Raw genomic sequence first — 24,173 nt, forward strand, 5'->3', positions numbered from 1 at the left:
ATTAGGGAATATTTAACAAAATAAATAAACATAAAAGAGAACATAAATTATTTTTACACATGATTTTCTTTGTCAATATATTGCCTTCAAGGATCCTTAGGAATGGTTTAATATTTCCCCCTTTTCTATTACAGTTTGTCAACAGTGAGAGAGGATAAAGGATTTTCCCAGAGTTCCATAGACCTTGTGTGTCTGGGTATGGGGGGGGGGGGGTAAAGTGTCAGAGGGAGAGATTTAAACATAGGTGTTCTTGCTTGTGTTTTTGCTAAACATAGGTTACATCACCTTATCTCTTTTCAAACTACACAAATAGTTAAAATAAAATTATTTCCATTTCAAAGTTTGATTAGCTAGAGCTGTGAAATGATTTTCTCAGGACAGAATGGCTGGCAAATGAGACAGTTGGATCTGGGATTATCAACCCAATTGAGGTCTTCCTCTCTCAAAATTTGGCATTTGTTCCACTTTTCAGTGGAAAAATAATTAAATTTTGATAGATGTATAGTAATAAAGGGAAAGTCCAGGAGGAAATGGTACTATCTTCAGACATATGAAAAGCTGTATGAGGGAACATTCTTTTTTTTTCCCTCCAAAAAATGCTGGTAATAATAGCTAAGCTATACCTGACTTTTTTTGGTTTGGAAAAAGAAAAGAAGAGAAGGTCAGGGAGAGGAGAAGGAAGAGGAGGAGGAGGAGGAAGGGAGGAACAAAAGGCATGACAATAGTTGAACAATGCCAGTCAAGTTAGTTGAGTCAGGCATTGCTTATTTTAATTCTCAATCATTGTGTTATCTTAAATAAGCCATTGCTATACTTTTGTAAATCATTCTTCTTTTTGTCATTTTGATTTTTCATCAATTTTAGTGAAGTTCATTTTGACAATTCCAACTTTATCTGTTCAAAAGTAAGAGAAAAGTCCAATTCTCCTAGGGACTAAGGATGGCAGTTCCCTGCTTTCTTAATTAAGGAAGAAAAACAAAGAGAAAAGATAAAAAATTTGAGAAACAAAATTCAAGTCCAAAAGAGTTGGAACAACTGTGTCTTACTGATGAAAAGTGAAAATTCCTTTCTGCCAGTAATTTTCCTTCACAGGCTAATACGCTGAAGAGTGAGCACAGCTATCCTTGTGTTTGTCCATGGGGTAGAATTAACAGCAATGAAATATGGGTGAAAATAGTACTTAGATGGGCAACAATAGTACATACAACCATAATAGATGTGTATATTACATTTCTGTAGTATTTCATACAGACATTATTGTATTTAATCCTCACAACCTGTGATATCAAATTCAAATAAAAATAAGATCACTAATCCATCCATTGGCATTCATAATAGGCATTCCTACAGGCTACATATTGATTTAGCTTTAAAATACTTTATATTTTATTATATATTTGTATATTATATTTGTTTTATATTTTCTTTGCTAAATATTCCCCAATGATATTTTAACCTAGTTCTGGTAGCACTCTCCTTATAACAACCCTGTGAGGTAGGCTGGACACAATTATAAGAATAAACAGAGGTTTATTAAGAATAAACAAATTGAAAAGGTAAAACCACTAGTCAGAAGTAGAGTCAGAACTGGTAATCAAATTAGAATTCAATGTTCTTTATATTATACCATCCAGTCACCATATTCAAAATTATAAGAAGAGAATTTTTAGCTAAATATGAGGAAGAACATAATTACTTCATGTTGGTAAAAATGAAATAATTTACCTCTTGAAGGGATGAAATACTGATAACGTTTTCAAGAATACTATAGGAGAAAACAGGTTTGTACTTGGTAGGACACTGAACAACATGATTTCTAATGTTCCTCACAATGTTAACATTTTAAGGTAATGTTAGTTAGACCATGTTCTGGAAACTTTCTTATAGACACATCTAATGGAAAAAATTAAACAGCTAAAGAGACCAAAGAAATGGAATTTCATGTTTTGGTGAATAATGTTTGAGTTATAAAATCAGGAAGACCTAGTTTCAAATCCTGTCTCAGATGCTTATATGGAATTCTGGGTATAAATGCTCATTCACCTTCCCTATAAAATGAGGGAATTGGTTTTAGATTAAGGTGTTAACCTTTTTTTTTTTTGCATCTTTGACCCATTTTGATAGGTCATTTTGATGAAAGCTATAGATTCCTTTCAAGAATAATATTTTTGGGGGTAGTTTTGCAAGACAATGGGATTAAGTGGCTTGCCCATGATCACACAGGTCGGTAATTATTAAGTACCTGAAACTGATTTTGAACACAGGTCCTCCTGACTCCAAGGTCAGTGCTCTATCTACTGTGTTACCTAGGTGCCCCCAAGAATAATATTTCCAACTGAATAAGATAAATTATATAGGATTTCAAAGGATCTCAAAGATTAGTGAAAATAAAAATACATTTTTTCCACTGCAAATTCATAGACCTCCTGAAATCTACCTGTAGTCTGTGATCCCAGCTAAAGAATCTCATAGAATAAAATGTTCCTCTATCTCTAAAATTATGATTTAATGTTATTTCAACTTAACCCTTAACATCTCTAGAGAAAAGTCATCATTGATTGTTTTTTATTTTCAATTTTTAATGTGAGCATCATTGCCAGTGACAACTTTCTAGTAACAAATGCAGTCAATTCAGTCCTTTTTGCTAAGGTATAATTTTATATTACCTACAATAGAATTATCAAAGTCCCTATTGATAGCTTAGCTTCATTAAAATCAATCAGCAGATGCAGAGGAAGTTAATATTAAGCATTCATTCTTATTGATCCAACTTAATAATTGCCCTTTTTCTCAACCATATAGTGTCTTTACCAACCTGAACAATAGGGAAACATGCATTTCTCAGTGGTCAGAATGTATAACTTTGAATTAGCCTGCAAGAATCAGTGCTTCAGCATTCCCAGTATATCAGGAAAAATTGTAATTGTGCTTCAAGTGTCTAATAATCTCAACATATTAAGCATTGCATAGTAGAAAGTCCAAGTGTTTTAGCTTTTGAATGTTTCAGAGTAATTTGAGATGTCTCCTGTCTAGAATTCCTCATTCTTTAGTTTACTCTTCTTATTTATTATTACTATTATTTAAATCAGCAATTTAAAACCTAGATCCTATGAACTTAAAAATATATTGATAACTATATTTAAATATAATTAGTCTCCATTGAAATAACTTGTATTTTTCCTAGACATTAAAAAAGTAGAAGGGATTCATAAACTTCATAAAAAAGGAGAAGGGATTCATAAATTTCAACAGATTGTCAAAAAAGATATATAATACAAAAAAGTTTAAAATCCCTATTTTAATTCAGTATTTCCCTAGGAAGCCTCCATACAATCCTTATATCATTTCATCATTTTTCTCTGGAAGATGCACAATTTCACAAGATTGGTAAGCACCTTGGAGATATCTAGTCTAATCCCCTTATTTTACAATAAAGGAAAATAAGATCCAGAAATTGAACCAATTTAACTGTGGTCATGTACAGTGAATAGTAAAACTGGAATTTATACCCATTTCCTATGAATCTAAATCCAGTCCTTTCCCCATGATACCAAATTCTGTTAGGACATTCAGAAAAACTGAATCTATTTAATTGCTAATAATCTCACCTCAGATTTAGAACAAAGCATATAAAAATGGTAATTCAATAAATTCAAAAAAGTGACATGTAAATAAATATACTTTAATTTTTTAAAAAATTTAGCTAGTATTTTATTTTTCCCCAATTACATGTAAAAACAATTTTAAAATTCAGTTTTAAAACTGTGTTCCAAATTCTTTCCCTTTCCTCCTCCCCATGTGCACTCATTGAGAAAGTAAGCAATTTAATATGTTACAAATGTGTAGTCATACAAAATATTTCCATAATCATCATGTTATGAAACAAAACATAGGCCCCTCCCCCCCAAAAAGAAACCTCAAGAAAAATAAAATAAAAAAATAAAATGAATATTTCTTTAAATTTATTTAAGGCAATGGCATTAAGCATCTTGCTAAAGGTCACACACACAATTATTAAATGTCTAAGGTCTGATTTGAACTCAGGTCCTCCTGACTCCAGGGACAGTCCTCTATTCACTGCACCATCTAGATACTCTGCAAAATGAATACATTTTTAGATAGTTTTAGGTATAGATAAACAACTTTTACTTAAAAAACAAATGAACAAATAAATAGTGATAAAACTGACACAGTTCTTGCCTTGGAGTATGACCCTGGGCAAGTCATTTCAACTTTTTGCCACAGTTTCCTCATCTGTAAAATGAGGTAGAGAAGGAAATGCCAAACTACTCCTGCATCTATGCCAAAAAGGCTCCAAATAGGGTCACAATGTCAGCCATGGCTGAACAATAATAACAACAAATAATGATAATAGTGTTAAATTTATTTTATTTTTTTACATTTTGTTGGACTAAGGCAATACTACTCATTTCCTGTTTCCTTCCTTTTGGTAGATGGATACACAACAGATGACATTGAGTTTTATTGGAGAGGTGGGGACAAAGCTGTGACAGGTGTGGAAAGAATTGAGCTTCCGCAGTTCTCCATTGTAGAACACAGACTGGTCTCAAAGAATGTTGTCTTTGCCACAGGTGAGTTCCCCTGACACACTCATATACACTTTCTCTTTCATGAAGAATGATGTTGTAGGTTCTGCTCCTGAAAGGGAGAGTAATAGGATTGATAACCCGCCTGCAGTCAATTTTCACTTATTTAGGGCATTCTCACACTGGAACTGCTAAGTAGATCAATGGATAAACCACTGGACCTGGAGTCAGGACACATACTAGCTGCGTGATCCTGGGCAAGTTGCTTAACTTTTCTTTGCCTGAAGAAAGAAATGGCAAATGACTCCAGTACTTTTATCAAGAAAACCTGAAGAACAGTATGGCCCATGAGATCATGATGGATAGCCAGAGGAAGCTAGGTAGTTTAGTGGATAGAGTGCTGGGTCTGGAGTCAAGAAAACTCATACTTTTTACCTATTATAAAACATGGGCATCTTTGGTACATCGGTTAATTATGAAATATCAATTAGTGCCCTTTCTTTTATCATTTTTCAGTTATGTTGGAATATTAACACCTAGCAATCTTTTCCTTTTTCTTTTTTCTTTTTTTCATTTATTTTTTTCTTTTTTGCATCCATATACACATATATATTTTTAAGTTACAAAATTTCCTCCCACCCTCCCTTCCCACCCCCCTCCTCTCAGCGGTGAACAGTCAGGTTAGCATTGTTCATCCATATCTTTGATAAACATGTTTACAGATTAATCATTTTTGGCATGAGGAATTGGGTTTAAGGGAAAGAGATACATAAGAAATTAATTTTATAAAATGTTCATCAGATTCTGAAGGGTTGCTTTTTTGTTTTGTTTTGATTTTGCTTTTCTTCCTCTGGATGGGGATAACATTGTCCATAGCTGGTCTAATACAATTGTCCTAGCTCTCTAAACTGCTGAATGGAGCTTCATCCATCAAGGTTGATCATTTCAAAATGTTGTTGTTAATGTGCACATTGTTCTCTTGGTTCTGCTCCCTTTGCTCAGCATCAGATTCTGTAACTCATTCCATGCTTCTCTAGAGTCTGACCATATTCATGCTTTCTTATAGAATGATAATATTCCATAGCATTCATGTACCATAACTTATTTAACCATTCCTCAATTAATGGGCATTCCTTCAATTTTCAATTCTTTACCACTACAGAAATATTGCTATGGATATTTTGGAATGTGTAGGACTTTTCCTATTTTTTTTATTATTTCTTATGGATATAGGCCCAGTACTGGAATTGCAGGATCAAAGGGAATGAATGTTTTTATTGCTCTTTGGGCAAGTTCCATTTTGCTCTCCAGAATGACTGGATCTATTCACAACTCCACTATTAATGCAGTAAGGTCCCAATTCCCTCACAACCTCTCCAACTGATCATTGTCCCTTTTTCTCATATTGGCCAATCTGATAGGCGTGAGGTGATGTCTCATGATTGTTTTAATTTCTGTTTCTCTAATCAATAATGTCTTGGAGCATTTTTCATATGATTATATATATATATATATATATATATATATATATATATATATATATAGCTTTAATTTTGAAAACTGTCTATTCATATCCTTGAACCATTTATCAATTGAGGAATGAATTGTAACCTTATAAATTTGATACAATTCTTTATATATTTTAGAATTGAGACCTTTTATCAGAACCCTTAGTTGTAAAGATTGTTTTCCAGTTTTCTGCTTTCCTTCTAATTTTGACAGAATTGATTTTATAATGCAAAAACTTTATTTAATAAAGTCAAAATCAGTCATTTTCTAGTTTATCATGAACTCTAATTCATTTTGGTCATAAATTTATCCCTTTTCCATAGATCTGATAGATAGTGTATTTCTTGGTCTAATAATTTATCTATGGTGTCACCCTTTATGTCTAAATCTTGTAGCCATTTTGACCTTATGGTATCGGGTGCGAGTTGTGGATCTTATGCCTAATTTTTGTCATACTATTCTCCAGTTTTCCCAACAATTTTTGTCAGATAGTGAGTTATTATCCCACAAGCTGATGTCTTTGGGTTTGTCAAACAGTAGATTGCTGTAGTCATTTACTGCAGTTTCTTTTGAACCTATCCTATCCTATCCTGCTGATCCAGTACTCTATTTCTAAACCACTAGCAGGCAGTTTTGATGCCTGCTGCTTTATAGTCTAGTTTTAGATCTGGTAGAGCTAGGCCACCTTCCTTTACATTTTTTTTCACAAGTTTCCTTGTCATTCTTGACATTTTGTTACTCCAGATGAATTTTATATTACTATTTTTTCTAGCTCAGTAAAATAGCTATTTAGTAGTTTGATTGGTATGGCACTGAATAAGTAATCAATTTGGGTAGAATTGTCATTTTATTATATTAGCTTGTTTTATCATTGTATTCATTTATCATTTATATATCATTTATCATTGTATTCATTCAGTTTCTGGGTTTGTCTTGGCAGGTAGATTCCCCAAGTATTTATTTTTGTCTATAGTTACTTTGAAAGGAAGTTATCTTTCTATCTCTTGCTCTTGGGCTTTGTTTATATATATAGAAATTCTGATGATTTATGTGGGTTTATTTTATATCCTGCAACTTGGCTGAATTTGTTAACTGTTTCAAGGAGTTTTTCAGATGATTTTCTCAGGTTTTCTAAGTATATCATCATATCATCTGCACAGAGTGAAAGCTTTGCTTCTTCATTGCCAGTGCTGATTTCTTCAATTTCTTTTTCTTCTATTATTGCCACAGCTAGCATTTCTAATACTATATTGAATAGTAATGGTAATAATAGGCATCCTTGTTTCACCCCTGATTTTTATTGGAAATGCTCTGAGTATATTCCCATTACGTATAACATTTGTTGATGGAATCTTTTCCTTTTTCCACAATACTTTTATGTACAGCTATTTGCATTCTTATAACCATTCTGAGATGATAGTTCATTAAAGTAAAGGTGAAACCAGATTTTTAAAGAAAGCTCCTCCAACTTTAAGAGACCTTGGGCACAAATGTGGAAATGTTATAAAATTTATTTGCATGCTGGTTTGTTTTGCTGAATTGTTTTTCTTTTTTGTTCTTTTTTTTAAAAATTATTATTTAAAATGTAGTCTCTAGTGGGCATTCAGAAATGAAAGCCATATAAAATTGTTTTTATGAAAAGATGCTGAAAATTTAAAACTACCATTAAAAGGCTTACTACTCCTTTTCTCTCCTGACAAAATTGTTTAAATAAGGAAATCAGCTCTGTCTCTGTTACTTTTGACAGTTGACATTCTTTTGTCCTTCTCTCTTGTCTCTATGGACAAAAGTTCCTGTTCCCAGAAGTATTCAAGTCTTGGTAATGTTCCCATATTGACAGGCTAGGAAAAGCTTTGATGCTGTTCAATTAATACTGTTCAAAAAACAAAGAGTAAGAAGAAGACAAGAAAGTGAATAGGTTGTATGATAGATGGGGGCAACATTAAATGTTTACATTGCCAAATTATTGCAAGCCAAGATTGGCCCTGTGTGTCCCACATCCCATGAAAAAGCATAATTAGATTGCCACTGTCATGCCTAAGTTTTTTAAGTAAAAGTAAATATAAGTAACCATAAATTCAAACATTTTTAATGAACATTTTTTCCTTAGTCAATAAAATTCCCTTGTGAAAACTGGAAATATTTGTGAGTTATTAAAATGATGGTTTAATCTGTTTCATGAAGCAAGTAGGATCAGCATAAGGGTTGCTGAAAACATAGGAGGATTCTGGTTGTGAAACATTCCCAACCTATGCCTGCTTCTGTCTTAAAAATTGTAATCATTAGGTCATTAGGGTGTATTCGGAGATGAATTCTTATCATTTGTTCATGTACTCTCATCAGAGATATGTTATTAGAAGGTCGCAAATGGTGTGAATTCTTTAAAGAGTGGATATAACCAGGTAGGATTCATATAGCTCAAAAATAATCAATTTATTCTTCTTGTATCATTAACTCCCATCCAATCCCTTCCTACTTTAAATATTTGTCATAGTGTATATGTGGTACATATAGTGGATCAAATGTTTAACATGGTGTCAAGAAGACCACATTCAAAGGTGACCTCAGATACTTTTATTTTTAATTAAATCAATGATTTCCTCAGTGGAGAGAGCCCTTGATGTGAAAACTCCCTTTATTAGGTCAATATATTATATTGGAGTTTTCTGAGTCATAGAGATGGCAAGTGACTGATTCAGGGTTACATAGTCATCATGTAAGAGGCAAAGGTTAGGTCTTTCTGGCTCTCTCTTCTCTATTCTTAGCTTCCTCTCCCTTGTTATGATTCCTTAAAATAAGTAAATGAATAAAATCTGCCTGTTCCATAATTATATTTCACTATGCAGGGAGATGATGTTTACTATAGCATTAGAATTATAGATTCTTTGAATTTTAGGAAACAAATTCAGTAGATATGAAAATATATTTATACAGTACCATATAAAGACATTTTGTCTGCACAATTTAATTTCAGTTAATTCAATTTAAGAAACATTTAAGAGTCTTTTGCATTGTATTTTATTAACAACTAACTAGTTATTTCAAGCAATTAACATTTATTTTCATTTATTTTCTTGATTTTTGTGCCTTCCACTAATTCAATCAAAATCCATTCATATATTTTCATCCTTTTATATTTCTTTATAGGATCTTTAGCAAATCCATGGTGACAATTCCCCCACTCTCCTGGAGGACTTCTGCTAGGTCCCTCATTATACCATAGTTATCAACACTTAGGCTTTCCATCTGCTATTCCTCATGCTAGTTACATGATAGATCTTCTGACTCTTCAGATCATGCAATTACTTGATGATGATTTATTTTAGGATTTTTTGGTTTGCAAGGTAATGGAATTAAGTGACTTGTCCAAAACCACAAAGTTAGATAATTATAAGTGTCAGAGACCGGATTTGAACTCAGATCTTCCTGACTCCAGTGCCAGTGCTCTATCCACTGTGCCACCTATCAGCCCCTTGATGATGATGATTTGACAACACTTCTTACACTCAAGTCATCACTGAAATTAGGCAGGATTTATAGTGATATTTTTTTTTAGTTTTTTGCCAGGCAATGGGGTTAAGTGGCTTGCCCAAGGCTACACAGCTAGGTAATTATTAAGTGTTTGAGGTCTGATTTAAACTCAGGTACTCCTAACTCCAGGGCCGGTGCTCTATCTACTGCGCTACCTAGATGCCCTGATTTATAGTGATATTAATAACTACTATCACAAGTATTCAGGTACTGGGATTTTAATTTAAGTCTGACAAATTAGAACAATTAATTTCCTATTGAAGACATGTTGAAGACCATTGTTATTTAATCTCAATGTATAAGAATGAGGCTAAAATATTATTAATTAAGAATTTGTTATAATTTATAATGGTCAAGGCAAAAAGTAGTGTATCTTATACTTCTCATAAATATAACTTTTATAGTTTTCATTTTATAAAAATATACTAATAATCAAATAGCAGTACAAACAAGTTGGGAAGATTGTATAACTCCTTGCATACATTCAAACCACTTATATACTCATTACAACTGAGTTTTCTAAGGATGTTCTCAGCAGGATTTTCATAATTGGAGTGTAAACTGTAGATCTTGAATCAGATCAGACTTTAGAAGTCATCTAGCACACTTTGTTTTACAGATGGGGAAACAGGCTTGCCCTAGATCATAGAAGCAGTATCAAAAACAGTATTTAAACCTTTTACCTCCAATACCAAAGCACTTTCCATTATAACAAAATACTTCCTTATTTAATCCCTAGATGACTAGTGAAAACCTGCAGCCTCTGCTATGCCCTTTGTGAGATATAGTCCCTTCCCTTTAGGGAGTTTGCAGTCTAGAAGTTAATTTTTCATTTGTGTGAGCAAATGCATTCATGTGGATATATTTAAGATAAATAGATGCATTAGATACATTGCATAAATGTTAAAAACAATGAAAATTACAGTCATTCAAATTTTTCTATGATTATCTAACTTTAATTAAACTAAATTAATAAAGATTGTGTTCATCAATCTGAATCAGAAAATAACAAAATTTTGAAATGATTATCTATTTGAAGTGCAGAAAATGAAAGGAGAAACTCAGAAGAAAGTCAGTGATTATGGAAGTAGAGCAGGAAGGAGGAGTAACTATTTAAGAGGAGTCTTATGTTCTCCCTGACTCAGTAACCTTCTAAGTATATATACATTTGGAGCAATTCTAGGGTCAATAAAAACTTTGAGAGCAGAAAATTCTTTAGATTATATACACTGGTAAACAGAGAAGTGAATTCTCTGGAAATGGTTGTAAGTATAAATCTATTGCAGAGTGATCATTCTTAACTCTTTGCTAGAATAATACCTATGTTGGAAAACTAACCTATCAATCCATGTATCTATCTATCCTTCTGTTTGTCTGTCTATAAATCGGTCTGACCTGGTACAGAGATCTGCACAAAACAGATATTTAAGAAATGTTTGGATAGTTAATTTGAATTGCCAATTAAAAAGTAATAATTGAGATTACTAACTAGATCATATGAATCAGTTAGATGCATTTATTAAGTACCTTGTACTTAGAAGCAGTATCTGATTTCAAATTGTTCTTTCTACTTGGACAGAAAGCATGTACCTATCCAAGTATACAAAAATAAATATATGATAGTAAAATCCAAGATCATTAGGGAAGGGGGGAGGTAACTAGAAGTTTGTCCAATCGGGAAAGGTTTCCTGGAGAACTCAGAACTTAATCTGAGTCTTCAAAGAAATAAAAAATTATATGAAGAAGAGGGAAAGAGAGAGTATAATTTAGGTACAGGTGGTAGTCAGTGCAAAGACAAACAGGTAAGAGACATGAGGTGCTAAGTGAGCTAATGACAGGAAACTAGTCCACAGAGAGCAGGAAGGGGAATCAAATCAAGAATATGCTGGAGGCAGCTCAAATTGGCTGCCAGAATTGGTTGTTAAATTTTCAAAATAAACATTTACACTTTTGAAACCAGCAAATGCTCAGAACTTGATCTATTATTATGTTGATTATCTAGATTGATGGAAATGATAAGGGAAATGTTAATAATGCACATTAAACTTAAAAGTATGCCAGATATATACTCATATAGATTTATATACACACATATAATATATAATATATTTTATATATGTGTGTGTGCATTCACTTCTGAGGGTTAGTTGTTAACCATTTACTAGAATACCCTAGGGAATAATATATATTTAACTTTCATTTGACATCAGGTTGTAAATTGCTTTAAAAGTCAAAGAGAAGAATTTCTGCTTTATGAGTTGAAATAGGAAGCCACAGAAGCGCAGGGAAAATAAAATAAAATTAAGTCCTAAGATACTCAGCTTTTTGTGAAAGAAGGTAGGATGATGGTAGATAAATTGTTTTGTATAGATATTTTGCTATTTTTTTCAGTGAACATAAAAGCATATATTGAGAAAACAATATTTTTTGGATTTATTTCAAAATACTTCTGTATGATTTGAAGGGAAAAGAGTAAAGCAATGATGAATGATAATAAATAATTTCATTTGCTTCATTAAATTACTATCTTTCAGAGATCAACCTTCACATTTATTTTTATCTGCTATATCAATGAGAAATCCAAATTCTATTTTCTATAAATTGGAATATAATAAGTATTTTCTATGGTTAACATGAGCTCTAGAAATTCTCTAGAATCTAATTTGCAAACTCCTTCCCACTCAGGTTTTCAGTGAAATTAATAAGAAATAGATATATACCTTAAAGGTTTTATAACTTCTAACCTGGTAGATTCTTACATGCTCTATTACTCCTAATGCATGCTTTAGTAGAAGAATGTCATGAAATATCATCATATATATATATATATATATATATATATATATATATATATACATATATATATATATATATTTGTGAGTGTATGGATGTAAGTATATATATGTATATATGTATATATATATATATATATATATAATGTATATTCTCTCAGAAACAAATGTTTTTTACTCGTCAACTCTAGCACTTGAGAATTAGAAGGATTTTATAGGTTATTTAGCCCTTCTTTCCATTGAACCTGAACAGAAGCAAACTCCTATCCCCAGAGCTAACAAAGACCAGGTAGTTTGTCTTTACCAAGAGGCTGCTCAGGTCCAGGGTCCATAAAGGAACTTAGTTGGCAGATTTTCTTGATGTTCTTTTTTGAAGAAACCCCGTTCCACACTCAGAATTTCTTCAATAGATACTCAAGGTGAGCTAGATTTCTCTAGGGGTATGATTTTTTTCATATGTAAAGTAAGTAGATCACCTTTCTGACTTCTCCTTTGGAATTGCCTTTATAGTCTACATCATATGCTTACAAAAATTCTTCAGTGACATATAATCTTTGTATTTGTGGGATGTACTTGATTTTTTCAAATAGACCAAAGTTATTCTGAGCCAATCCAGGTGAATAACATGGGTAATTGATCTGAGTAATATTGTTTTGGTTTGATTCTGTAAACAATGTGGCTATAGAATAATAAAAATATTGATATTTTAGCAGCATTTTCTATGCTGGCTACAAAGACATTTCCAAAGATGATATAACCAGTTATAACATTACTAAAATACAGGCATGTCTCAATGAGATTACTTTGAAAGCTAATACTCTTGAAACATAAAAATACTGATAAATTTCAGCTACTTGAAGATAGTTTAATTTTGTCTTTTTATTTCAAGAATCTAAGAAAGTGCTAGAAACATAAGGGACTTAGAAAATAATTATAAATTTACTAATGATATGCCCATATTTAGAAAGGTTAATTTCTAAAGCCATGGTTAATATAGTTCAGAGTTCAGAAAGAGAGATTTTTTAAGGCCCTATGGAAAAGGAGTTATAGAATTCTTGTGGCTCAATTGACAGAATTACAAATTCTCAAAATTACAAGGGATGTCAATAATCTCAATCAGTTTATACCAGAGAAGGAATGTCTTCTATGACACTCATTCCAATTTGGAACAGAACCACTTTTTGAAAAGTTCTACTAAGCAGTTCATCCTTTCACTGAATATGAAATCTACTTCTCTGGGTCTTCCATCAGATGCATCCAGACCTACTGAAGACATTCTCTTTTCATATTAATGCTTATTATATATTGTAAATTGTAATTCAAACAGAATATCAGGTACAGTTTTGGATATCTATGTAGTAAAGACTCCCTGAACTTTGAAACTTCCATTTAGAGATCACCTGGTCCAGCTCTTTGTTTGCATGCCTGCGTGTGTGTGTGTGTGTGTGTGTGTGTGTGTGTGTGTGTGAGAGAGAGAGAGAGAGACAGACAGACAGACAGACAGACAGACAGACAGACAGAGACAGAGAGAGAAAGAGCGAGATAGACTCCTTTGACTATCTGGTAAAGCTTATGGAGTAGTCAGAATTTTTTTTTTAAATTAATAATTGAAAAATGCTAAATTTCAGTTTGAAATTATGCTTTTGCCCCTGAAATCTATTCAGAGATCCATTTTAAATTCACTTGATTTGCTCTGATGTGTTTACTTCACTAGTTAGGAAACCCAAAGAAATTAATTTTCTTTCTGAAAACTAAGACAGATAGGTACTAGAAAAGCCAGAAAATGAAACCCACAAATTCCAGTTTCTGGTCTAATGTTTTTTTATTATGTCATTGGGATGGGGGAGAGGGGCAGCTATGAGTTGCATTGTTTTATCAGACTGATGAATAATGAATTATATGAATGAAAGAAGCATTTATTAAGTGCTTAATATGTGCTTAGGATACCTTTAGAAGAGTAAGAACAGTCCCTGCTCTCAAGTAGCTCACATTCCATAGAACAAAATGTATGGGAGAAAGCTAGGTGGTGCTGGGGATAGTGGAACAGCCCTGGAGTTAGGAAGACACTTAATAATTGCCTAGCTATGTGACCTTGGGCAAGTCACTTAACCCCATTGCTGTAAATAAATTAAATTTTAAAATAAAATGAAAAAAACACATATATGGAAGTTTAGCAAATCAGATAAATAAAACCCCATAGCTTTTCACATGCAGTAGCAAAGCAAATGGTACTGCCTTTCTTGAATGTCATTTCCCCTGCTAAAATCATATCAGTTTCTGATATTGAATCATTGCATAGTGATAAAGATTATGGTGACAAGAATTTTATTTTTTGGCACTTACAGGAACTGGTAACAGTCTGCATTTCCACAAGGTTTGCTTTCCAGGACGATGGCTATGGACACTGCCCTGGGAGCATTGCATTCAGGGTACTGGGTTGTATCTATTAGAGAACAAAGGGAATGGTGCTCAGGGTGGTAGTGGTGGTTTGACTTGCTCCATTCTACATGGTGCTTCCCATCTCCCCTTCAAGATCCCTGCTGCTTCAGCAGAACTGACTTGCCTGCCCTGTGAATTGGTTGTTCCCTTGTCCACATGAGTTGCTTCCCTGGAAAATGCCTATGTGGGCTGAACTAGAATGACTTTTCTGGGTGGGGAAGCTCTCCCCCTCCCCCAGGGTTCTTTTGCCTATCTGTCTATTGGTGGAATTTAGTCAGCAATTATTGCTGCTAATAGGAAAAGTAGGCTCCTTCTCCACAATAATTTCTCCCCTTAATGATGACAGCATGGTCAAGCTTGGAAGAAGGTCTAGTGGCAGATACTTTTATTTTAGCCTGACAGAAGAGCCTCGGAATGAGTCCAGAATTTTGTCTAAGTCCATTATCATGGTTCAGCATCTACCTTGGCATCGTCAAGTATCTGCATTGGCACATTCACATTAGAGCTTCTGCACATTTCTCTTGACATTTTGAAAGAGACTTTAATGCACTAATGCACTGCAGTATCAATTTCACAGTATCAGCCTTAACGCATCTCTATCATAGAACATTAACCTCTGTCAGTGGAAGCTTTGCTAGGTTTTCTCTGGGTTCTGGGATGCTTGCATCAGTGCATTCTATTCTGATTGTGCTTCTAGGATATGATATTTCTCTGTGAGCTGTACAATTTTTTGCAGAGAATTTCATGATAACTCTCATTTGTTTAGAACTTGACAATTGCAAAGCACTTTTCTTGTAAAGATGAAATAATTGAAATAAGTTACATACATGTTCCAGGTGAGGAAACTGACATCTGAAAGAATAAGTGGCAATTTGAAGTCATGCAACTAAATATTTCTGAGTTAAAATCCAAATCCAAGTCTTCTAATTCCTAAGTCAGTGTTTTTCCTCTAAACTTCTCTAACTCTATCTTTAACAGCTTTTAATTGGTGCACATTTTTGTACCTATTATATTATTGCCTAAATAAGAGCCTATTGTAACATTTAGACTTTTATCTATTCATGAACACCTTAAGGTCATAGATTTCCCAAAAGAAAAAAATATATAGAAAATCCTTTAGGGACACAAATACTTCTGCACATATTGATTAATTTACAAAACTTCTTCACTATGACACTCACTCTCTCAGGACACTGTTACATTTTCTTTTATTCTTAACAATTTTAGTATCTTTAACTCTAATTAACTTAGAGAATTTCCAGGGATTAAGGCACTTTTCAAATGGGAATCACTCCTGTGTTAAATGAATCCCAAAATTTGTGTGTTTTCCTCGATAGTCAACCACAGTATGACTTCAAAATCCAAATGAGGCTATCTTGATCTTAACTACAGTAATGAAAGCATGGTATACAGACAAGGGAGGTGACAATCTTGTTCTTCTCTATTATGATAAGAACCAAGTTGGATATTGTGTTTACTTCTGTATAACAAATTTTAGGAACATTATTAGCAAGTTGGAATGGATTCAAAAAAGGGTTAATAGGATAGGATGATGTGAAAACAGGAGATCATGTCAAATGAGGATTCAATTGAAGGAACTAGGGGTGTTAGAAGATTTATGAGAGGGACACATGAGAGCTGTCAAATATTTGATGGGTCATCATGGGGAAGGAGTAGCTTTTACAGAGAGAGAGAGAGAGAGAGAGAGAGAGAGAGAGAGAGAGACAGAGACAGAGAGAGACAGAGACAGAGACAGAGACAGAGACAGAGAAGAAAATATATATTTGTGTGTACACATATATATGTATATATATGAAGCCATTCCTTCAGAAACTAGATCTAATAATATATGAATCCTGAAAACAAATTATCTTTATAGAAAGTTAAAAAAATTCCCAGGGCTATACAGAGGTGGTAGAAATATGTCAGAGCATGGTAGTTTCTTCCTTTAATGGTGGTCTTCAGGTGAAGCTATGAATAACCATTTGTCAGGAATTGGATAGAAGGCATTATAGGTAAGGTATAGGATGGACTAGATGGTGTTGGAAGTTTCTTTCATATTTAAATAAAAGGCACTATGCTCAATTTTTTAAAGAAATATTTCATTTGATATTCACAACAATCCAGGGAAGATTATTATTATTATCATCATCATTATTATTATTATTATCTTCCCCTTTTTACAGTTGAGATAACTGAGGCAAACAGAGGGTATGGACTTCCCCAAGATCACATAGCTAGTAAGTGTCTGAGGTCTCTTACTCAGGACTTCCTGACTCCAAGTCAAGCATTCTATCTACTGCACCATCTAGATGCTTTGATGTTATGTAATTCTGGGAATTTTTTCCCCTCAACTTCTAACAGCACTTATCCCTACAAGAAGGGATAGAGTCTAACTGTACCTTAGTAGATGGACATCCATTCATTTATTTTTTTCAACATTTGACACAAATTTATTATAAAGAACAACCAAATTTGTTGATTGCCTGTTTTATAAATATGCAGTTAATTGTGTGTGAGAAGTTGGGGGTGGAGTACTATAAAAATAATTAATGATAAACTCCTCTATATGAAAGTGTGGGGATATTTCCCACAAAAAAAAAACTATGTTTCAAAGGAATTCTGAGGCTGATTGCTTAGCTTATGAGAATTTGTTACATCTCAGACTTGTTATCTAAAGCCTAGTGGAATCCTTGGGGATGAAGAAAAGAAAATTAGAGATGTCAAAGCCACTGCACATGGTCTCATCTCATGAGTACAAAACAAAATGATATTCATTTATTCATCAAATGTGTTTTGAGCCTGTAGGATGTGTAAACTGATCTGGTAATCACTTATGGGAAGGGGTTAGATTAAAACAAAATGATTTAAGACCTAATTCTCAAATTAAGTATTTCATAATACAGCAGGAAAGACAGAAAAAGTACAATTAATAATACACAAAGCAAAAAATAACACTAGCTTATATTGATATGATATTTTTAGTTTGATGTGCTAGGCACTGTTCTAATCACTGGGGATATGAAGAAAAGCAATAGACAGACTGCCCTCAAGTAATTCACAGGCTAAGGTGGTGACACAACATGCAAATATATAAATGATATACAAAAGGCAACTTGAAGATAATTAATGGGGGACTCTAGAATTAAGGGGAATTGAGAAAAGCTTTTTAAACAAATAAAAAATAAGAAAAAATTTTAAATTACCATGTATACAGCAGAACATGAGTCAATATAAAGTAATAAATTTCCATTTTAAGAAAACCTGTATAACACTATACATTATGTTCAAAGCTGTCTATATTGTCTTTGCTCCCTAATAGATTTTCTTTTATTCTCTGTTGTGCATTTCATTACTTTATTTTTTCTCTTTCCTCCTCCCCAGAACACTATAATTACTCTGACAGATAAATATAAGTATACATGCATATATACATATATCATACATAGATATATACATACACATACACACACACATATATATATACATATTATATATACATATATATATATATAATTATACATATACACATTCATTAAAGAGCGTACTCGGCTTATTTCCACTTAGCCTGTTTCTTTGAAAGTAGATAGCATCGTGGCAGCTAGGTGGCGTAGTGGATAAAGCACCAGCCCTGGAGTCAGGTTCAAATCTGCCCTCAGACACTTAATAATTATCTAGCTGTGTGGCCTTGGGCAAGCCACTTAACCCCATTGCCTTGCAAAAAAACCCCTAAAAAATAAAGTAGATAGCATCTTGCTTCATAAATCTTAGACTTTCCAAATGTATCTAAAGTCAACAGCTCCTCATTTCGTACATCACAGCAATATTCCAACCTTCTACTATCTAGTTATTTTAAATAATTGAAAAAATATTAATACGGATGACAAAGAGTGTAGTTTCTCTATTTTTTTCTTTTGTTTAAATCTATTTTAGTTTTAACTTTGAGGAAGGGGAAAGTTCCTTGAAGAAGGTGGAATTTTACCAGAGATTTGAACGTAATCAGGGAATCCAGAAGAAAGAGATAAAGAGATAAAGCATTCCTTACATGGAGGACCACTAGTGAAAATGCCTAGAGCCAAGAAATGGAGTATGTTGTTCAGGGACTAACATCCACGCCATGTTAGTGAATCATAGAGAATATGATGGAGTAGGAAGAGTGGAAAGAGAGAGTTGCAAGGTGTAAGAAGACTAGAATAGGGCAGAGGCTGGAGAGGAGCTTTGAAGACCAGAGTATTTTATATTTACTCCAAGAGGAGAGCCACTAGATTTGATGTGTATGACTCATCATACCCATGTGTATGACAAGATCAGATTTCCACTCCAGACAAACCATCTTCTTAGTTGAGTAGAGGGTGGACTAGAATTGGGGAGAGGGGGGGACATTGTGGAAGACAGACCAATCAGACCGACCACAGTAGTAGCCCAGGAATTAAGTGATGTATCTGATTTCATCCTCAATGTCTGTGACAGTTCATGAAAATTGTATTATTTACATTTTAAAATGAGGAAATTGAAGAACAGAAATGTTAAATGACTTACTCATGGTCATACTCCTGAAAGTAACCATGGCAAGAGTCAAACCTACTTCTCCTAACCCTAGTTCAGCAATATTTCCATATAGTGTTAAAAGAGAATTATGAGGGGTAGCTAGGTGCACCAACCCTGGAGTCAGGAGGACCTGAGTTCAAATGTGACCTCAGACACTTAATAATTACCTAGTTCTGTGATCCTGAGCAAGTTGCTTAACGCCACTGCCTTTCAAAAACAATAAGAGAGAGTTATGAAAAGAATGTTGTTCTAAGACTTCAAATGAGGATATTATATCCAGTGGAAAGATGTCATTTGAGCTTATCTTTGAAAGGTTTATAAATGAATTTTGTATAAAGATTTAGTGGGGGAAAATGCATTTTTAGATCAGAGGAAATACCTTAAATAAGAGTTCACTGGTCGAAAAGTGAAATTTGTATTCAGGAAATAGTATATAGTTTGATTCATCATAAGGTATATTTAGGAACTCTGCAGAGTTTGGATTCTATTTTGTAGAAGAGTCATAAATAAAACTCACTGAGAAAAATGAATGACATGAGCTCATTTTATACTGGTGAGAAGGATTAGGAGCCTAAACTAGACTGGTAGCTATAGGAGTGAAAAGAGATATGAATATGGGAGACATTTTGGTAGTAGAACTTTCAATATGTAGAATATGATGGGGAAGAAGAGAACAAAATCAAATATTGATAACACCAAGGACAGAAAATGGAAAATCAGGAGAATAAGAGTAGCTTAGATATCTACATATTTAGGTTGCCCAGAAAATTCAGATAGAAGTGTCTAGATGTGTGATGAAGCCAGCTCATACAAGCATGATGGTGATTATTAAATTCATTGTGAGCATTTACACCTAGAAAATGAAAATGGTAAATATTAAAAATCAAGAGGTAGTTTGCTGTTTTGTTGAAAAGTAATTGGAAAAATATCAACAATATAGATTTAACTTAAAATGTGTCATGTAGTCAATTGTTTAGTATTTATCACCATACCCTTAGAAGTGTTCATCAAGCAATTTCACCGGAGTTTGGGCAAAATGTCAGATCGATGCTATGAATTTTGGAATATTTTATTTAAAAGTGACCATAAAATCTACAAGGATCATATTATTTAGAGAAGGATCATATTATTCTAGAGATAGTCTATTCCAGTGGTTTTTAACCTGGGTTCCACAGAATGGCCTTTTCAAGATTTTGATAACTATTTGAGGTGCTACTTGGAGGAATCTTCCCAAAGGAAGCAGGATCAATTGTTTGATTAAGAGCGACAGTAGAAAGTTAGTTTTGAGAAAAAAAAATAGGACAGTTCTCCTGGGATGGTAAAAAAAAAGAGGAAGTGCTGGAAGTACAGAAAAATTTGAGATTAGGATAGAGAACCATAAGGAACTTCCTATGTATTTGTCTAAAAGAATGGGTCAAAGGAAAAGATGGCTAGTCAGAATAAAAAAATAACACATTTGTTACTTATGTGTGTATTGTAAAGCAATGATTTTCAAAGTATGACATGTGGGAAGAATACATATAAAGATGAAAAACCAGACCAGTCTTATTATATGCATGCAGACAATTGAATGTTGAAAAATAGCCAGGCTAATGGAGTCAATGCTTTCATCTGTCAAAGATATGAGATTAAAGGACGAGTTTTATTAGGGTTAGGTAGCTCCCCTCTTTAACTCTTCCAATTTTTAGAATTTTTCATCTGCAAAAGGGAGGGTCTTTGTATCTTTGGTTAGTTAGCCCATCATAGTTACTTTTGTGCAGCTGGTTTTGAACCTGCAGTGTGTGGGTGGCAACAACAACAAAAAAAATTGACTTGGGGCAGCTCTAGGCCAAATCTATCTGCAGACAGTGAAGAAGTAGATGAACAGCCATTAATTAAAAGTATAAACAAAACATTTGGCTTTATTTTGCAGCCTTCTGTTAAAAGCTTTTCCTAAAGAAAGAAAGAAAGAAAGAAAGAAAGAAAGAAAGAAAGAGAAAAAAAGTTTTCCAGAGGGATATTTCTCAGCTTAGCATTTAGCCTCAGTAGCATTTCCTCATTATTACATTAAAAATAGACTACATAACAGTGTTTTTCTCTCAAGACACTCTGGGTTCCCTGTAAATACCATTTGCCAGACAGAAATAAATTGTATGGTTGTGGAGTATTCCACAGTCCCTGTGGCTCTAAAGACATGTTTTAATCTCCATAGCAACAAAGGCAAATGATTTTGTCTGCCAATGTCTCTCTCTCTCTCTCTCTCTCTCATCCTCCCCCGCCTCTCTTAAGTAACATTTCTGTGTTTTTCATAGGTGCCTATCCACGACTTTCATTGAGCTTTAGGTTGAAGAGAAATATTGGATACTTCATTCTTCAGACCTACATGCCCTCCATACTGATTACAATATTATCATGGGTGTCATTCTGGATTAATTATGATGCATCAGCAGCAAGAGTTGCCCTCGGTATGTGATTTTAAAAATAGCATTAAAATTTAACTAAATATATCATTATAGTATCAAATGATTTCAGAAACCATGGTTCACTTTCAGCATTTTGACATCTCATGACACTAGCTTTGTGGACATAATTCTGTTTTATCTTCAATCAAAAAGTTCACACATGATTCCCTCGATGTGGTAATTTAATTAAAAAGACTTAAATATGAAACTTCACAGTCATGATAGGGAAAATATGCCTCTAAAATATTTTCATCATAAAATATTTGTTACCAATTATTATTAGGGTAAGAGTTGTTGTTTCTTTATTTAAACTGATCCAGGAAAAGGATCTGATTGGTTCCACATTTTTTAAGTAAAATAGAAAATAATTAAATATTAGAGTGATATAATTAGAATAATACAGTTTAATGAGCTTTATAACACACCATTTGATTCTTAGTGCTGCTCTCTAATTCAACAGTTATTCTGCTCATTTGGTCACTGTGCTACTTTATAGAAAATATGGATCAGAATTTTATTTAAAACTTTTTTTAGATCTTTAAGGGACAAATATAAAATATAATTATGTTTAGTTTATGGAATATAAACCAATCCTCAGCTAGTTATAATTTAGATACAGCTGAGATAGCAAAGTTCAAAAGAAAAGGCATTGATCAATTGACTTTTAATGTATTTATCTAAGAGAATCACAAAACTGAAATGAAGCCTAAGAACATCCTTCCGCTCTCTCTCTAGGTAGCCCAGTACTTATAGCATTCCAAATAGATAGTTATTTAAGCTATTCACTCAGTTAATCAGAGGAAAATAATCCACATTGTCCACTGTTCAGAAGCATTTTGGAAAACTTGATGACTTGTATTCTGGCATAATAGATAGAGGTTCATCCTCCAAGTCAGGACAACATGTTTCAAGTACCTCTCCTTATGGGTTCTACCTGTGTGACCTTGGGCAAATCACTTGAACTTTCTCTACCCTAAATGATTCTTTAAAACTGTTGTTGTTAAGTCATATCTGAGACTCTTCCTGACCCTATTTGGAGTGTTCTTGGCAAAGGTACTGAAGAGGTTTACAATTTCCTTCTCCAGCTCATTTTATAAATGAGGAAATTGAGACAAACAGTTTTAAGGGCCTTGTCCAGGGATGCATAACTGTAAGTATCTGAGAACAGATTTGAATTCAGAAAAAGGAGTCGTCTCCACTCTACACCTGCCACTGTAGCTAGTATGGCACCACTTAGCTACAAACGAAGATCTATATTGGTAGAGGGAATTTCTTTCCTGGACATTTTCCTACTTCATTGAAACCATAGACCTGAGTTAAAAAGGTGTGGAGAATGTGGGGTTTGGTAACAAAGATCTTACATGAAAGCTTTCCTTCATTTCACTTTTTCAGTCCCTCTTCCTCCCCTTCCCCTTGTCAGGTGTCAGGAGACCAAGTTGGAGACTCTGAGTTAATTTTGCTCTTGTCAAAAGAATTCCTAACCCAGGCTCTCCCTGAGTTCAAATCTGGCCTCAGATACTAACTAGCTGTGTGACCCTAGGAAAGTTACTTAACCTATTCATCTGTTTCCTCATCTGTAAATGAGCTAGAGAAGGAAATGGCAAACCACTCCAGTACCTCTCATTAGAAAACCCCAAATATGGTCACAAAGAGTTGAACCCAACAACAACAACAAGAGTTGGAGATTAAACTGAATATTATGTAAAGCTTTTCACTGGAAAGGATGTTGATATGTATATATCTATGCAATTTATAACACTGGCATATAATATAATTATATTGCCTCTAGCACACAAAATAACAAGTGCTTTTTAAGGTTTACATAGTGCTTTACAAATATTATCTTATTTGATTCTCTCAACAAACCTGGAAAGTAAGTGCAATTTTATCACCATTTTACAGATGAAGAATTGAGGCAGATAGAGGTTAAGAGATTTGGCTAAGCAGTTTATTAAATGTCTGAAATAATTTTTGGTATTAGTCTTTCTGAACTCCAAACTCTCTTCAATGTGCCAACTTTCTGACTCTAGTAACTATAACATATCAACCTAGATTCTTAAAATAATTTTAGATTTTGTAGATTGCTTTCATTTAAGTATTATGCATTCCAGTGAAATTCTCATAAAAAGGTAGATATGCATACTTTTATTTGTGATTGATGAGGGGATATAGTTCACAATCCATTTGTGATTTATTAATAATAATAACAAACATTTAAAATTAAAATTATTAAAATTTGCACATCACTTTGCCTGTCTCATCTCATATGATCCTCACAACAACCCAGTGAGGTTAAGAACTGTGATATACTGTGATATTATTTGTCTTATTTTATATATATATTTTATTTTATATATATATATATA

At 33.3% G+C, this 24,173-nt stretch overlaps 1 protein-coding gene across 1 annotated transcript in view; it reads left to right on the plus strand.

Moving 5' to 3' along the window:
* The window catches only part of GABRB3 (gamma-aminobutyric acid type A receptor subunit beta3), a 252,890-nt gene that overhangs the window by 197,137 nt on the left and 31,580 nt on the right, over positions 1-24,173 (plus strand). The window contains exons 6-7 of the mRNA XM_074213722.1: positions 4,455-4,592; positions 21,658-21,810. Of these exons, the coding sequence (XP_074069823.1) occupies positions 4,455-4,592; positions 21,658-21,810 (291 nt within the window). The remainder of the gene's footprint in view (positions 1-4,454; positions 4,593-21,657; positions 21,811-24,173) is intronic.

Source organism: Macrotis lagotis, chromosome 1 (assembly GCF_037893015.1).
Source record: "Macrotis lagotis isolate mMagLag1 chromosome 1, bilby.v1.9.chrom.fasta, whole genome shotgun sequence".
Taxonomy (NCBI): domain Eukaryota; kingdom Metazoa; phylum Chordata; class Mammalia; order Peramelemorphia; family Peramelidae; genus Macrotis; species Macrotis lagotis.